An 18,164-nucleotide genomic window follows, 5' to 3' on the forward strand; every position below is an offset into this window, starting at 1 on the left:
AATTGTAAGTACATTTAAATATTTGGGTGAAAATCTCACTTGGAATTGCAATGAAAAACCATCAATAGAGAGCAGAATATATAAACTGAAGCAGGCACAACGGATAACTTGGCCTACATTCAAAAAGAAATGTCTTTCGATTAATGCCAAATTTAGGCTTTATAACTCTGTTATTAAACCAGAAGTAACTTATGCTTGTGAAACATTATTTAAACACAATACTAGATCAACAACAGAACGCTTACAACGAGTTGATTGAAGGATACTCAGGACGATCTTAAACAAGAAACATCAGGTGGATGGACAGTGGAGATTGTTGCCGAATGAGGTTATCTATCGGGAAAGTGAGTCCATCACAGACACGATGAGAAAAAGAAGAATTGCCTTTTTTTGTCATATATTTCGACTAAGTGATAACAGAGTTTTAAAACAATTATTTAATTACTTTTGGAATAGTAAATCAAAAAACAATTGGTTTAAAGAAGTCCAAAGTGATTTGGAGGAGTTGAATATTACCATGCAAACCATAGAAAACAGAGGCGAGAAAAGTATTTTGAAGAATAAATGCATCAGGCTTCCTCTGACCACTGTACAGAGGAAACAATATGTTATAACGGATGCGGAGAGGGCAGCCAGGTCAACCAGACTCAAGACTTTTTGGGAGAAGAAAAGGAAGACAAATTTGTTGTAGTCTGATTCAAGTGCTCCAATGTAGGCGTAAACTCTGTAAATAAATAATTAAATAAAAAAATAAAATCCTGTTTATATTTGATCCTCCTCTTAGCTATTTCATTGGCCAGCAGTGTACAAACACGGGAAAATATCACATACCACAACATTATAAAATAAGGTGATTTAAAAAAATAGAAAGCTGAATGTTGCTAAAACGTCATGTCATCAATATCGCTTGATAAATATAGCATTATATACAGAGTGCGCACAAATGATTTGAGCAGTTTTGTCAATTATTTCTAGCCATATTATTAGAGATATGGTAATGGTGTTTGATGTTGTAAGGCAAGTATCCCTCAAAGTTTTATTTGAATAGCCCTCCATACATTGTGCTTCACCCAACGCCCGCGAGAGCGCAACAGTTGCAACATCCCACAGACATGATGAGTCCTCTACTCCAACAGTTGCAACTAACAGTGAAAAAGCGTATGCTGTTCTGGAATTTCATTCCAGCCAATATGTGACAACCGTGCGACGAAACTTTGGAACAACTCCATTCGCCGATGGTATGAACAGTTCAAAATAACAGGTATGTCTGTGCAACGGTAAATGAACAGGCCGGCCTAGTGTGCCTGAAGAAGCGGTCGAGCGTGTGATGCAGTTTTGAACATAGCCCGTGACAGTCAACTCGTTGAACGAGCAGGGAAATGAACATGCCTCGTTCGACCATTTGGAAAGTCGTAAGGAAAAGATTGCAGATGCACCCTTACCGTTTGCATCTGTTCCAAGCATTGTAGCCAGCTGACAAAGTTAACCGTTTTGAGTTTTGTACAAATTTTCAGGAGCGTATGGAAGATGATGAATTTTGTGACAACCTTGTCTTCAGTGATGAGGCAGCATTTTTTCAGATCGGTAAAGTTAACAGGCACAATGTACAAATTTGGGGGATTGAAAATCCCCGTACCTGTGTGCACCACGTTCGTGACTCTTCCAAGCTCAACGTTTTCTGTACGATCTTGAAATTTAAAGTTTGCGATCCCTTCTTCTTCGCTGAAAAATTCATTACAGGGCACATCTACCTGGATATGCTGGAGAACTGGCTCATGCCACAGTTGGAGACCGATATCATGAACTTCATCTACCAACAGGATGGTGCTCCACCTCATTTCCATGTTGATGTTCATGACTTTCTGAACAGCAGACTTCCAGAAAGATGGATCGGTCATATCGGGAATGAAGATCACGCTCTCCAGACCTCACCCCTTGCGACTTCTTCGTATGGGCTTATGTGAAAGACGCAGTTAATAGAGTTAATGTGTGTAGAGTCACTCATGGAGCACGTAGGCTCATAAAAAGAACTTTGTGATTTTTTCTGTCTGTATATATAGTTTTGTAATGTTACAACAAATAATAAACAAACAGGAATTTTTTGAAACCGCTCCAATCATTTGTGCGCACCCTGTATATATATATATATATATACACAAAAGATTCTACAGCATGGAAAACTTATCGCTAGCAGATCAAGCAGTAAATAGCAGATTACTTGAATTATCACTTGTTTCATATTCTTTAAATATCACTAGCAGAATGATAACTAGTCCCCATTTCCCCCACTAATTTGGTTTGGACATATTCACTTTGCCATTTTTATAACTGTCTTGCACTTACCCATTAGGACATGTCATGATTGATCTTCTAGGTCTATAATAGGTTGGACACATGTCAGATAAAACTTATTTACATTAAAATATCTTCACTTAAAATGTTTAGACACTGAAAACCACAAAAAAGACATCATTTGGAAGGAGAACTATCGTTATCCTGGATTGCCATGATTTTCCCTCCCCCACTCTGAGGAACAATTAGTGTTTAACTACAGACAAATATTTTCTGACACTTCATGGAAGGACATTGATACTGTTGAACTTGATTATCAGTAATCACCCTCTGCATCCCAGAAAATTGAGACAAGTCCAAAGCATGCTCCTCACTTCTCGATAATGATACCCCCTTTGCCCTTCACGACAGCAATCTATTCTAAAGTATATCATATTACACAATAACATTTTCATACTACCTCTTAATTCAGTGATAAAACATTCCTTGTAACTCGTTTCGCAACCAGCAGCTGCTTTTCAAGGTAGGTTTTCTTCAAGCACCCTTCCTCCTCTGATCACATTTTTGTCTCCTGAACCATACGCGATTCCAGTGTAGATGTCCTTAATGAAAGTCTCAATTCTTTCTATCAACTGCCCAGTACACTTAATATAGAAATACAACATTACTTAAGGTTTTATAGCAAAGGAGAGCTTATGGGTAGCAAAAGGCAGTGACGATCGAGTAAGTATCGTCATCTCACAAGCACCGAAACAAGGAGAATTTAGCAGGCCAGTATTCTACTGAAGAATCCTTGAGCGGACGTTGCCATGGTTAGGGCCGACCATTTCTTAATCATATTCCCAGAGCGGGGAGCCTCCGTGGCTCAGGCGGCAGCGCATCGGCATCTCACTGCTGGGTTCCGTGGTTAAAATCCATGTCACTCCATGTGAGATTTGTGCTGGACAAAGCAGGGCGGGACAGGTTTTTCTCCGGGTATTCTGGTTTTCCCTGTCATCTTTCATTCCAGCGACACTCTCCACTATCATTGCATACGTCAGTCATTAATCATTGCCCCAGAGGAGTGTGACAGGCCTCGGCAGCCGACACAATTCCCATCCTCGCCGCAAGATGGGGGCTTCATTCATTCCACCACTGACCCGGTCACTGACTGGAAAACAGGTTGTAGATTTTCATTCACATTATTTAAGTATGTTGGCAAAAATATATATGTTGATTTCAACTGTTTATGAGAATAAAAGAATACAGTGCAATCCCCCATATAATGACCACCCTAATGTATGTCAAGAGCTCAAAAATGATTCATTTATCTATATTAATAAATGCAAGTCGGTTTGGAGCGATCTCTCTATATTGAACCCGTGTGATTGGGGTCATAATATAATCATGATTTGATATATAAAAGAGAACTGGGGACATTTATTGAAGTACAGAATTTTAGTTGAAAATATTTCGTCTGAACAGTGGTGAAACACGAGCTGGTCAGAGTGGAGCCTAAGGGATTAGCTTCTCACAACACTAGAGCGCTGCTTCACAGTACGAGGCCCATTAATTTGCCAACGCAAAGATACAGAGGTATACAAATAAGTTTCGTACAAGAAGAAAAAGGCCAGGCAAGAACAATAGGGATGTTGCAACTTCAGCGCTACAAAGGTATATTTGTGGCCAACACAAACTTTCCACTACGTCACGGATTCTCGGAATCGGAGAGTGGAAAAGTACGGAGCTACAAGGCATATAGTTGTTAGGTTGTTACAGGTGAAGATTCAAATTGACCGCTCGTCCTAACCCAATCATAAAATTTAGTTGACGATCCCAGGAATACCATCTTGACAGACATGAACGAAATGTAAATTTAACTTCGAAAGTAATCATTAATAAATTATTGCAAGTATATGGATCAACTTAAGGAACTTTTTAGATGTCATGCATGGAAGAATAATCAATCATAAGTTGCAAATTAAATAAATTGAAGACAGAATTTCTGGGAATCAGGGCAGTTTGAATGCTATTGGCTGAAAGGTAACCACGCCATAAGGGACGCTATCAAATCTGCGAAAAATCAGGGAGCGATATCTGGCGATATCTCCGAAATTGATGATCGTTAGGAGATCATATTCAATCCAGTGTATGTTCCAGAGGAGGGGATTAATTTGATATCAGTTATAATTTCCAGTTCGGAATGCAAGTGCCGATTTGAGAAATCCACCCCCTACTCTCCAAGACATGACGTCAGCTAAGCCACCAGGAAGGCCTTCACCAAGAAATATGAGCGCAAGGAATACTCACTAGCTTATTCTGAATTCATGTTGACGCTACCTCGTCGTGCGTAGCTTATTCTGAAATCTTTGTCGACGCTTACTCGCCGTGCGCATCTGATTCAATTTTATTTGTACGAACGACTGCAGGTACTCCATAATGTGCTTCCGTTCGGGCGAAGTGACTTGTAATATCTTCGTTGTGTTCCAGTCAGTCAAGTAAAGTTAAGTGTTCCAGATCATATTACGATGTGAGCTTCCGAGCTGTGTGCAATATGAAATCCAGTAAATAGTTAGTATTTGCAAGGAGTTTAAAAGATGTTCTTCTTTTAAAACAGTAAACGCAGAAGTACAAGACTGTGTGACGAACAGTACGTGGGAAATATAGTAATTACTTGAGCCTGTACTTTAGGAATCAAACCGCCATCATAATGAACTCTTCAAGAGTGCGACGTGATTTGGCCGTGTCGGATGTGAACCGCGTCGGGCGATTATATTGACACTACGCCTTTTGTGTCTAGTCCTTTTGTGCGGTGAAAGGGACGAAGAGATAATAGTGTAAATAATTTAATTTGGGTCTAGGGTGTTTTAGTGTGATTATATTATTCAAATTAATATCTATGTATCAGTGTTAATATTTGAAATAGTAATTCAGTGTGATAATTTAATCAGTGTAAATATGACGGAATGCCAAGAAATCAACTGTGAAACAAAACCATCCGTTATGGAAGAGTAAGCAGAAGGGGCCATGCAGGTCTCTCATCTGCTAAGCACGCGAAGGATTTCAACTACCAGATGAATACCAATATGTAAATATTTGGGGAATGTTACCATGAATAAAGGGGAGTAGTTTGATTTAGGAATTTATTACGTCATGTAACAAAATGGATCGTCTCTCGATGCCACTCTAAATTTGTATAACGGACGGGATTAAATGATATTAACATAAATGTCGGGTCAAAATATGTATTCATTTTGTTGTACATATAATTCTGTTGGCATAGGTTAGTGAGTTAAGTCATGCATGTATTATCAGTATTTTATAGTCGAGATTTTTCGACATTTGATTTTGTGTAATGTTCAATTTGACCCAAAGTTTGCTTTTAGGTCGGTCATTTGACGACAAGTTATATAATAAGGTTCATGGAAATCCAGCCATGTGTCATGCCAGCTGTGCGTATGTTATGTTAATAGTCTCTGATTGACGTTGTCAAAATTTGTAGGGAATGCCACAAACTAATAATCATGCTAATAATAATTCATGAGATATAGTCTTTCTATGTGAACAGCAAGTAATATTAAATTTTGAAGGAATATAAAAATATGTTGAGATTATCGGGATTTGTTAATGACGGTATAGTTTTTCTAATTCGGACTTAAAAAAAGGATGATAATTTAAATTGGTGAATTAATAATCATGAATAATAATATCGGTGCTAATAAACCTTATATGGTAATAAACGTATTGTTTAAATTACGGTCCAATATTTTATAAATGTCAGATATTTCATTTGCAAGTATTAGCCGGAACACGTAGGACTAATATTTACGTGATCAGGATTGTCAAATTTTGGGCGAACATTACGTCAGGGCTGTTGCAATCATATGTGGAGAATAACCTCAGAAGTAAATTAGATGTGAAGAGAGATGTTATAAAGATCGTGCAGTCAGGATATAAAATGTCGTACAATGTCATAGATGAGAAAATAAGTCAGTTGAAAACTCTGTGATGAATAAAAGAATAAAATAATGTTGAGATAGAAAGAGATATAAATTCCGTATGGGAACACTCACCGCAAAATGAAGCTGTGTTGAAATATAAAATGATACGAGGAAATGTATGAAATTAATGATGAACACAGAGAAATGAGTGTATAAGTACGGGCAATGTAACAGAGTAAAATTGAATTACGTAGAGGGCAGGAGTCGAACCCATGACAGCCTGTACGAAGTAAATAGACTGCGCAGATATTCGTTGAAATACTAAGGACCTAAAGATAACGAGAGGTTCAGATTCCACATAAATGGTCGTATGTTGTGATAGTTAAAAATGACAAGTGATGATAATCATGAGACCGTAATAATAATAATAATAATAATAATAATAATAATAATAATAATAATAATAATAATAATAATAATAATAATAATAATAATAATAATAATAAATATTGCAGATCAAAGGTTGGACCGTGTTAAATAAATGGACGATGATAAAAATAACTAATGATGTGAAACCGATAATAATAATAATAATAATAATAATAATAATAATAATAATAATAATAACAGTTTTATTTTGCATCCAGTAATAATAATGATCATGATCAAAGTGTGGCAGAGTCAGGAATTGTAGATAATAACAATAGACGAAATAAAATTAATAATCATGATAAATGGACGCAAATGATAATTTTGTGAATGAAGGATTATTCTGATAATAATGAATTAAATTAGTGACGACGACATCCCTTGGCTTGAGATTTTGAGTGAAATATAACCATATTGTTATCTCGTAACTAGCCGGCTCAACGTGAGTAAAGTTACCGTAATACTCTATTTTGTTTATTTTGCTTGCGGGGTGAGGCAAGGTTATCAGCCGGGATTTCCGTTACATCATTTGTTGTGGCAGAGTAACAGTAACCTACTGAAGCCATGTGGTTGAGTTTGGCAGTAATTGAGATTATGTGTAAATAATTCGAAGATGTTATAGTGGCATGGTATGAGCTGGATGTATACTATAAGACCCGTTTCGTGAATTAAAACTTTCCTAAAGTTCATTGTAACATTTCCCATCCCAAGTGCCAACCTTGGGAAAATGTAAATAGTCGGAGGTACTTAATCTAATTTGAGTCGAGAAGCCGACGATAAACCTAGTTTAAGCTCGGGCTCTCGATCTGAAGAAGGCTCGTCCTTTGGGACCATCAGGTCATAAGAACACGGGTTCGATCCTACCGTGATCGATCAGTGAATTGTACCCCACAGTTGTATTTCTCTTCCAGGATGAACATTATCAGCGTATTGTCACCACTTGCGGTGAAGCAAGTGACCTGTTGATATAATGTGTTGTCAAATCAAATGTTATTAAGCGTATCAGAATTCAGAGCGCCAGATGGCGCAATAAACTGCTCCTTCTAGCAATTATTTCAAATGAAACCATTCTCATAATCTTTTTATTGTAGTTAGATGTTATGCCCTTTTGAAAGTTAAATGTCACTTCCTAGTCCTATCATAGAGTCCTTAAATTCATGTTTACAATTGAGCTTTCCCCACTTTTATTTTTATTTGCCCCGTTCATCCCTGTGTTCGCTGATACCTCTATATTTATATTTTTGGATGACTTAAAAAATGAACTGACACCCCTGAGATAAATGCTAGTCTGAGACTCGGGAGGTGGACGGGTGCAATATATATACCGTATATAAATAAAGGTGAAAAACTGAAAATAGACGAGAATTAATGAGGCACTTCTAGGGATCTTAGAAACTTAAAACTTGGCACCAGAGAAACTGAAGACTTCAGGATACCTAGAAAAATCGGAAAATTCTCCGAATTCCCTGAGGGGGCCACGCTGGGAGGTTTCAAACATGGGGCTCAGTATAATAAATCTGTCGGATATATTTTTCCAAAACTATAACCTATATGTTTCATGGGCTTAAAATTTTCCTGAAGGTCCTAATTTTTACCCAAAAAACCAAGCCCAATAGCACAAAAGCCCCGAAGAGCCATGGCCTACCAAGCGACCGCTGCTCAGCCCGAAGACCTACAGATTACGAGGTGTTGTGCTGCCAGCACAACGGATCCTCTGACGTTATTCTTGGCTTTCTAGACCAGGGCCCCTATCTCACCATCAGACAGCTCCTTAAGTGTAATCAAGTAGGCTGAGTGGACCTTGAACCAGCCCTCAGATGCAGGTAAAAATCCCTGACCTGGCCAGGAATCGAACCCGGTGCCTCCGGGTAAGAGGCAGGCACGCTAAACTACACCCCGGGGCCGGCGTCATTTTTGCCCCCCCCCCCCCCTCCCCTCAAATCAAGATGGCAGCACAATCTGCCAGGCAAATTAAGAATTTAAATTTGGCAAAATTATAGCTTTTAGCCTGTAACCGACAGAAAATTCTAAGATGTTTGAATTTTTTCCTTTTTACCCCCGAAAAATATCAAAATATGGATGCAATTTTAATGATGGTAAACAGAGCTATATTTCTCGAATTTAAGAAAATATGGTAATTTTTACACATTTATTTCATAGTTTGACACAGTTATGGATAGAATCTTCAAATTCAGCACATTAGTACGACCTGTGGCCATGTGCCAGCCAAATTTTATGATTCCAGCTGCTTCGTATGTGAAAAATAGAAATATGCAAAAACTGTACACAAATTTCATCATGTTCGAAGTTTCTAAGTCAATTTACTGCATAAATAAAGGAGATTCGAGAAAAATGTCATAGGACCATCACGTAGAGCAATAAAAGCGGTGTCTAACGGCACAATCCGTTTGTCAATATGACATACCATTTAGTAGCAGTAAATCTCGAAATGAATGTCTGCACTTATAAACATGCCCATAAGTTTTCTTAATTATATTAATAAATGCAAGTCAGTTTGGAGTGATATATAAATAAAGGTATAAAAATGAAAATAGACGTGAATTAATGAGGCACTTCCAGGCATCTTAGAAACCTAAAACTCGGTACCAGAGAAGCTGATGACCTCAGGATCCCTAGAAAACTCAGAAGTTCTCAAAATTCCCTGAGGAGACCATGCTGGGGGGTTTCAAATTTGTGGCTCAGCATAATAACGCAGACGGATATATTTATCCAAAACAATAACCTATAGGTTTCATGGCTTTAAAAGTTTTCTGAAAGTCATAATCTTTACCCCCCTCCCCCAAATCAAGATGACGGCACCATCTACCAGACGTCTTGAAAATTGAAATTTGCTTTTATCCTGCAACCGACTGAAAAATTCCAAAATGTTTAAATTTTTTACCTTTTACCCCCCAAAAAATCAAATTATGGAGGCAATTTTAATGACGGTGCAGATCTTCATTTCAAGGTGTTTGGTGGCTAAACGTAATTGGTATCACAAAACGGATGGCACAATCTCAGTTCCATATGGAGTGATCTACAACTTTGGTCCTATGACTTTTTGTCGTATTTTTATCCCTTATACGTTAGATTTGGCTGTATTTCTCGATTGTACGTAAACTTTGTTCTTTTTAAATGTATAATTCAGTTTGACATACTTATAGTAGACAGAATGATCAAATTCAGCACAAACATTGGCCCACTCAGTGAGCCAAATTCTATATTTCTAGCTGTCACATATGTATCCGAAGAGTAATGCTCTGTTTGAAAACTGTACCCAAATTTCACCCTATTCAACGTTTGTAACTCAATCTAACCCATATATAGAGGAGATATGAGAAATTGTCATAGGATCAACCATTTTGACCGCTAAAAGAGGCATCTTACGGTGCATTCCGTTTATCGATACGATGTACTGTTTAGCAGCAGTTAATTTGTAAATGAAGGTCTGCAATATTGTGAACATGCATATACTTTCGCATGTCGATATATATATATATATACATATATATATATTCACTGAAGTCAATTTGTAGCAATCTAGAAAGGGGGTGTCTGCCATTATAATTAATACTTTACAAACTGATAGTGACTGTCAGCAGGACGTCTGCTAAAATCAATACTCCCCACATCAACATCGACTGGCAGTAGGAATGTGGTCCTTCTCCAACTCCTGTATAACTGGTTTAGTAACAAGGGCCTACCATTGTAATTAACAATTCCCTTCTCGATTTGACTGGCAGAAGGCAAGGCAGCATGCAATTTTGCAAAACTCCCCTACCTGATTGTGTCTGGTAGTAGGCAAGGTTGCCTGCCATTATAAACAAATTTACGCATCTTTTTTTTTTTTTGCTAGGGGCTTTACGTCGCGCCGACACAGATAGGTCTTATGGCGACGATGGGATAGGAAAGGCCTAGGAGTTGGAAGGAAGCGGCCGTGGCCTTAATTAAGGTACAGCCCCAGCATTTGCCTGGTGTGAAAATGGGAAACCACGGAAAACCATTTTCAGGGCTGCCGATAGTGGGATTCGAACCTACTATCTCCCGGATGCAAGCTCACAGCCGCGCGCCTCTACGCGCACGGCCAACTCGCCCGGTAATTTACGCATCTAAAAATGCGACTGGCATTATGCAAAGTGGCCTGCTATTATAACTGAAAACTCACCAACTCAAGTGTGACTGGCAGTAAGCTGACTGACATTAGGAAAAGAGGCCTGCCTACACTTTGAGCACCTTCAAATACACCGGACTGAGCCAGCGCTTCCAACAGTCTTGAGCCACTCAGCCTGGATTGATCTGTTTTGTAAAGATGCATACCAAGTAAATTCCAACTCGGCACAGGTATGTGAATACTCGTTTCATAAACAAATGTATCGGCAATTTCCTAGATTGTCCTAATTTACTCCAATTGCTACCAATTCACTTTCCTCCCTGTAACATCTAAGTAAAGAACTGAATCATACAAGAACTCTGGATTTATGCAGGCTCTAAGATCCTTGAATGAAACTAGTGGGGGAGAGGGTGGGGGTGGGGAGTGGATGTATTCTACTGGTTAGCTCGTAGACATCTTATGGCTGCCTCATAGATAGAGAATTCCTAGTATCATGTTCAGCATATTTAGAAACTGAAAGTTACATTTTCTTCTTTTATCTGTCAGTCATTTCAAATGTACATATACTTTTCTATTTTCTTTTCTTCTGTACGTGTTTTGAAAATATGTCTATACTGCTTTGTTATAATATTATTAATAATTATAATAGTAGTATTATTATTTGTATTTCTTATACCATCTGTATTGGACAAGTATTGACTCTGTTGATGATAAATATACAAATCAAATCCAGAACTATCCAAAAGGACAGTTAATCTGATTGAAAGTGAAGGTACTCAGAATTTCTTAATGCCAAACTTAAAATTCAAGAAAGACAGCAGAATTAAATCTGTGACTGACAAATACTTTAATGAAATTCGTGACAATTTGCCCCACTTAAATGAACAAAAAAATCTATATTAATTCAAGACTTGCGTGAAATATGCGACATAAGTTACTCTTGGCATAGAATCTCAAGGATAATTTAATAAAACCAGCTATAATACTTTCCACGTTTAATGTGATTTGAATCTACATGAATTTATGTAGACTTATCAGGTCAGGTACATGTTTCACCCATTATTTGGGCATCTTCAGCCTGCAGACAACCTTTAGGTCAAGGTTTGGGACCTTTTTAACCATATATAGTATAATATACGAACGTTAATAATCTGTTAAGACTAACATGCCAGGATAATAATTTTAAAAATGTGAACAAAACATAACTGTGGGTAACATAAATTAATTGTGTTTTAACACAAATAACTTGTTGATCCTATTCTATCTAACTTAAAAATATGTCCAAAACTAAAATGGATCTTCTTCCTCTATGGTAAGTCTTGGGTAAAGAGGATATTACATACCGGGTTCATGATATAGGTGGGTTTTTATTTGTGTTAAAACACCATTCATTTATGTTACCCACAGTTATGTTTTGTTCACATTTTAAAAATGATTATCCTGGCATGTTAGTCTTAAGAGATTATTAACGTTCGTATATTATACTATATATGGTTAAAAAGGTCCCAAACCTTGACCTAAAGGTTGTCTACAGGCTGAGGATGCCGAAATAATGGGTGAAACATGTACCTGACCTGATAAGTCTACATAAATTCATGTAGATTCAAACCACATTAAACGTGGAAAGTATTGAATACGTGGTTTTATTAAATTATCCTTGAGATTCTATGCCTAGCGTCATCTTCAATACGGAACAATAATGAGAGTCGTTACTTGTAATAAGTTACCCTCATTTTTCAATAATAATAATAATAATAATAATAATAATAATAATAATAATAATAATAATAATAATAATAATAATAATAATAATAATAATAATGTTATTGGCTTTATGTCCCACTAACTACTTTTATGGTTTTCGGAGATGCCGAGGTGCCCGAGTTAAGTCCCGCAGGAGTATTTTTACGTGCCAGTAAATCTACCAAAATGAGGCTGATGCATTTGAGCACCTTCAAATACCACCGGACTGAGCTAGGATCGAACCTGCCAAGTTGGGGTCAGAAGGCCAGCGCCTCAACCGTCTGAGCCACTCAGCCCCGCCCCTCATCTTTAAACTTCACTTTAAACCTTTTAAGAGATGTTTTATAGGTTGAAATTTATTAACCTGCCTGAAATTACGGGTAATTACAAGGATCCAGAATACCACAGCAAATTTATGCCTACAGCAATTGTGAATGAAGGTGAAATGTAACAATAAGAGAGAGATTCTGATTTGCAGCACTACTAGAGTACGTTACGATGAGGATGCATGTAGACGATGTCTTTAAGATACCAACTGATCCTTTTAGTGGTGAGAGAGTAACAGTGTGGACGACATAATTGTTGATTCGGAGTCTAAGTCAATGACGAAAGATGTAATCGTACCCCTGGCTCTGACCGTAAGTCCCACTGAAGTTAATGCGCCCACATAAAGTAACTCTGCACGATGATTTAAAAAAAAGTTTTATGTAGTAGAAATAGGTGGTCTTTTCAATGATACTACCATTTTTAGCATGTATACAATATATGACCAATATTTTCTCAAAAATATAGAGGCCTTGTATGAGGCCCTTATAATTTTCAGAGAAAACAGATCTGTAATTTTTGTAAATGTGATGGTATTATGTAAGCTTCCAATTAGTAAAAAATTGAGAAAATTTCTGTTCTTCACTCTGAAATGAAAATGTGTACACGAGAGGGTTAACTTCAACTTTATGGTACAGTTAATTCTAATAACAAGTATCTTGCTATGAAGAGTTTTCTAATATATCTGAAAAATAAGTACATTATTTCAATATGCAACTACAGACAACAAATCATCATTAAAAAAAATGCTTAATAATAAAATGAATAATTTTATATAATAAAACTATTACAAGTACTCCAGGAATAAAAATATTTTCTTCTGCTGTAGAGTTGAAGAGACTTACGTGGTAGCAGAACTAGATTATCAACGTCCTGTATAATTCACAATGATGGATAATGCTTGGAGAGCCTTACTAATGAACAGTAGTTCTGAAGGAATGTTCAATGCAATTGTATACAGAGATAGCTTGAGGAAATTTTGCATACAATTAAAACTGAAATAAATTCTATATTCAGAAAATCCTTGTAATATGAAGTCATAGGGTAAATCAAACAAAATAACTACAAAACCTGTGGTAACAGACTGTGCAAGTCACTAGTTCTTCATGTCACAATATATAACAAATGTTCAAGACCTTGTCCAAAACAGGAACTGTCCAGCAGCAATGAAACTTGACATGCTGATCTAAACATCGAAACTATCAAAGCACTCAGTCTCATCATCAGAAATTGGCTCAAGATAAGTATCAACTGGATGCTCCTTTTCCTTTTCCACATGAGTAAGGGTAGTATCATCTGTAGCCTTACTTTCTGCAGAGTTAATATGACTGCCATCCAAATTATCACCATTGCACCCCTTTTCATGATCTCTATCATCTTGATTGGAATTGTATTCTTCACTAAGAGTCTCTATGATAGTATTCAGGGAACATTCTTTGGAGCCTTCTTCAGATTTCTTTTCTTCATCTTGCTGTGTCCCTTGAAAAATTTGTTCCATCAGGCTCTCAACAACCATGCCTGCCACATGTGTATTGTCATTTCCTTCATCACCTTTACTTTGCTCATTTGGATGTTTCTTCTCCAAGGATTCTTGCTCATATGGATGAAGAATAGATTCAACAGATTTACCTTCTTTCAAGGTTTCATTCTCTATCAATACGCCAGGCTCTTCCTCAGACAAAGTTTCTGAGCCAGTTCCTTTCTCATGAGTTATCTCTGGTTTAGATTCATTATCCTTATCATCCAACAAACTTTGATTTGCTAAAGTAGTATCATGAGTATTTTTATCAATTGTAATACTGCTTATGACCATGCTTGGAGCAGTGATTCCAGTTTCAGGGGCAGATTCCAAACTTGCTTCAATGCATGGCTTTTGATGTTGATCATCAAGAATGTCAACCTGATTTTCATTACAAGATTCTTCTATTTTATTGGTTTCTTCAGTGCCAACATCTATAACTGTTTCCTCACTACTATCATTGATTTCATTTGTATGTTCATTTTCCAAATTATCACTGGGCTTTGGAGATACATCAGTTTGAAGGATATGAGACGATTCTTCCTTTGATCCTTCACTTGGGATAAGAACTGTGTGTTCTTCAGGTGGTTTTCCTATATCAATTGTTTCAGAAGGCTCTTTGCAATCACCATTCAACTCCTTGATTTCCAATGTATCAGCTGTAACTGCACATTCTGCTTGAAGCCTGTTAGGGTCTTCAATTTCATTATTCCTTATGGTTTCACTGGAATATATCCCAGACGGTACTAGAGCAGTGCCTTCTAACATTGTATCTTTTTCTGTAGCACTGTCAGCTTGAAAATCTTTAGAACTTTCTGTTACACCATCACAGGTTAGATTAATAGCCGACTCTTTATTTTTGTCTACATCAGTGGAGGGTAAAGTAACGGATGAGCCTGACTTATCGTCTCCCTCAGGAACAGGCGGTGATACTGTATCTGACTTTCCATCTTCCTCAGGAACAGAAGAGGACATCATATCTCCCTTCATAATATCTGCTGGTATCCACACTAAGTTTTGTAAGCACTTACCAGTATCAACATCGTAAGAAGTAACAACTTTGCCAGTAGACTTGGAGTCAATAGCTGAATATTTGTTGACAATAATTTTTAAAATTCTATTATCATGAGACAGTTCATGAGATTTTCCTTCAACAGTACTTCCAAATTTTTTCTGGCATGTTTTACAACAATAGGGTATTTTGGTAACTTTCTGATGTACTTTCAAAGACTTAGTAATCACTGTACGAACCTTATCCTTAGTTTTAGAAATGCCAATCTTCCCACGAACAGCAGAAAATGTAGTCTTTCTATTCAAATTAGATACCCTAGATCGGGCACTAATTTGAACGCGTACTGATTTCCTTTCTACCTTTTGATTTGCATATTTTTGGAGGAATTTTTTGGCTGATATACTTGGAACATTAGGTTTCTTTCCTATAACCGAGGGCCTGAATTGTTTATTTCTTCTCAAAGGAACATCATGCTTAGATGAGCTTTGAGCTCTGCTGTTTGACATACGACTTTTTCTTCTATTCTGAGAATTTGAATTGAGAGAACTAGTCTCATTTAGCCTTATCTTGTAAGTAGGTCTCCTAATTCTGCCACTACGAGTGCTCACTGCAGTCTTATCTTTATTTAATCTCCCACTTGATCTCTTGGACATAACTTTACGCTCAACTGGGCCGTGCCTTTCATTATTAACATCATCTACACTTTGAATTCTCTTTATCCTCAATTTAGGTACACGATATTTTGTAGGTTCACCCCCTTGCCTGAATTTCCCATCAGTCCCACTCTGAATTTCACATTTAAATCTCTTCCCGACAGATACTTTAGTTCCTTTTTGGTTATGAAGGGGATTTAGATTATCTCCAGACACAATATAACTTGAAGTTTGGTTAATACAACCTAATTGCTTCTTTATATCAAAGAGAAGCACTCTACAACTCTTATGTGACATTTGTACATTACCATATTTGCTTTGTCTTACCGATTCACACGTGTCGCATATTGGTACTCCAATATGATGAGATAACCTAAGCCTGCCTGTCTTTTTTCCACAATCACCACATTTTACTGAGACCACATTCTCTTTTTCTTCATTTTCCCTTTTCTCTAGATTCCTGTTGAATCTCTTTAGAGGCGGGGAATTGCTAACAAAATCAGAATTACGCTTTCTAGAACTTCTTGCATTAAGCATACCATCATTAATCAAGTCAGTAACTGAAAGTGAACGTCTTGTTGCCCGTGAAACATTGTTTTCAGTCTTAACAGAAACAGCACGTGCTGCAGCTAAAGTCTGACCATTTTTCATAACATTTCGGGTTCTGCCTTTTGTATTACTCCCATCTTGCTCACCACTTCTTAAGGCTTCACTTTTACGAGGGGAAACAGAACTAGGTGATGACTTTGATTCTTCAATAGGCACAGGATTGGATGTAGATAAGCTAGATCTTCTTTGGCTCTGTCTAGTTAGTTTAGGAGTCTTCAGACCCCCTTCATTCTTTAAATCAACCAATGAAACTTTTATATGAACACGAGGTTGAGAGGTCAATAGTTCATGTGGTTCTTGAATACTCCTTGTGGTTCGTCTACCTTCGTCCAATTTCTTAGCTTCACCTCTGAAAAAGAAAAAAAAAAAAAAGATTCAGCTGAGAATCACAACATGATTGGTTGTAAAAGTATAATAAATTGCTATGATATACCATGATATGCCTCTAAAAATAGTCCTTTTATCTGTCAAGCAATACTGTAATAGAACCATCTCTTATTGCATGGAAGTAAACCAAACACAAGAATAAATTTTACATAGTGAAGCAAAGTCGAAAGATATGACATGAGAAAAACAATAGAGAAGTTAAGTTAAAATGACAAGTTGGAGGACTGGCTTCCAAGCTTGGGAGTTTTTTAATCTCCCAACTCCATTTAGAGGAAAATCAGACCCTGGGAACTAGGCAGTATTTTAACTACTAAATTTAGGAACTAGCAACACCATGTCAGGTAATTTGTATGTCATTTTAACCTGTGTAGAAGACTGCTAACATAATTGCAAATATTTATGGCTAGAAAGGCAAAGGGCCATTCTATAGAATGGCTGGGTGCAAAATCTCATACACAAATCACATTAAGAACTACTGTCAAAAATCACAGCGACTCAAAGCTGAATATCTCAAGTCTGTTTTCATTTTGTGTACATAGGGAAGAAAGTGTGTAGCAATTACAGAATGATAAATTGTAGAAAAATAAATGCGAGTACACTGCCTTAAAGAAAATGAATGAGCTCATTATGAACACAAAATTACAAGTCTCTAAGCAACACAGTGTTCCGTAAGAGGCATCAAACCGAGCAAATTGGCTGTGCGGTTAGGGATGTGCAGTTAGCTTGCATTTGAGAGTTAAGTGGGTTCGAACCCCATTGTTGGCAGCCCAGATGATGATTTTCTGTGATTTCTCATTTTCACACCAGGCAAATGTTGGGACTGTACTTTACTTAAGGCTACGGCCGCTTCCTTCCCATTCTTACCCCATCGAAGACCTATCTGCGTTGGTGTGACGTAAAGCAACTTGTAAAAGGTAGGCATCAAGTTGTCCATCACTGGACTAAAATGTTCCCATTAATCACATGAGAAACCCATCTATGTTTTAACCATCAAGGCAATTGATGATCTCAATGAAAAACTGGCCAGGAAAGAAGAGGACATCAGAGAGGTTCTGAGGAATCATTTTGATCACCTACTGAACAGGTCAGAAGCAGATCAGAGAAAAAAAAGAACTAGCAGTTGAAACCTACACAGAATGGGCAGAAACAGCCCTAAAGAAGATGC

At 37.2% G+C, this 18,164-nt stretch overlaps 1 protein-coding gene across 2 annotated transcripts in view; it reads right to left on the reverse strand.

The window, feature by feature from the left end:
* Positions 1-12,940: 12,940 nt before the first annotated feature.
* LOC136858016 (serine-rich adhesin for platelets) overlaps positions 12,941-18,164 on the reverse strand; it is a 95,502-nt gene continuing 90,278 nt past the window's right edge. For both annotated transcript variants that reach the window (XM_067137215.2, XM_067137216.2), the window contains exon 4: positions 12,941-16,961. In XM_067137215.2, the coding sequence (XP_066993316.2) occupies positions 14,006-16,961 (2,956 nt within the window). In that variant the 3' untranslated portion in view covers positions 12,941-14,005. The remainder of the gene's footprint in view (positions 16,962-18,164) is intronic.

This window comes from Anabrus simplex, chromosome 1, assembly GCF_040414725.1.
Source record: "Anabrus simplex isolate iqAnaSimp1 chromosome 1, ASM4041472v1, whole genome shotgun sequence".
Taxonomy (NCBI): Eukaryota; Metazoa; Arthropoda; class Insecta; order Orthoptera; family Tettigoniidae; genus Anabrus; species Anabrus simplex.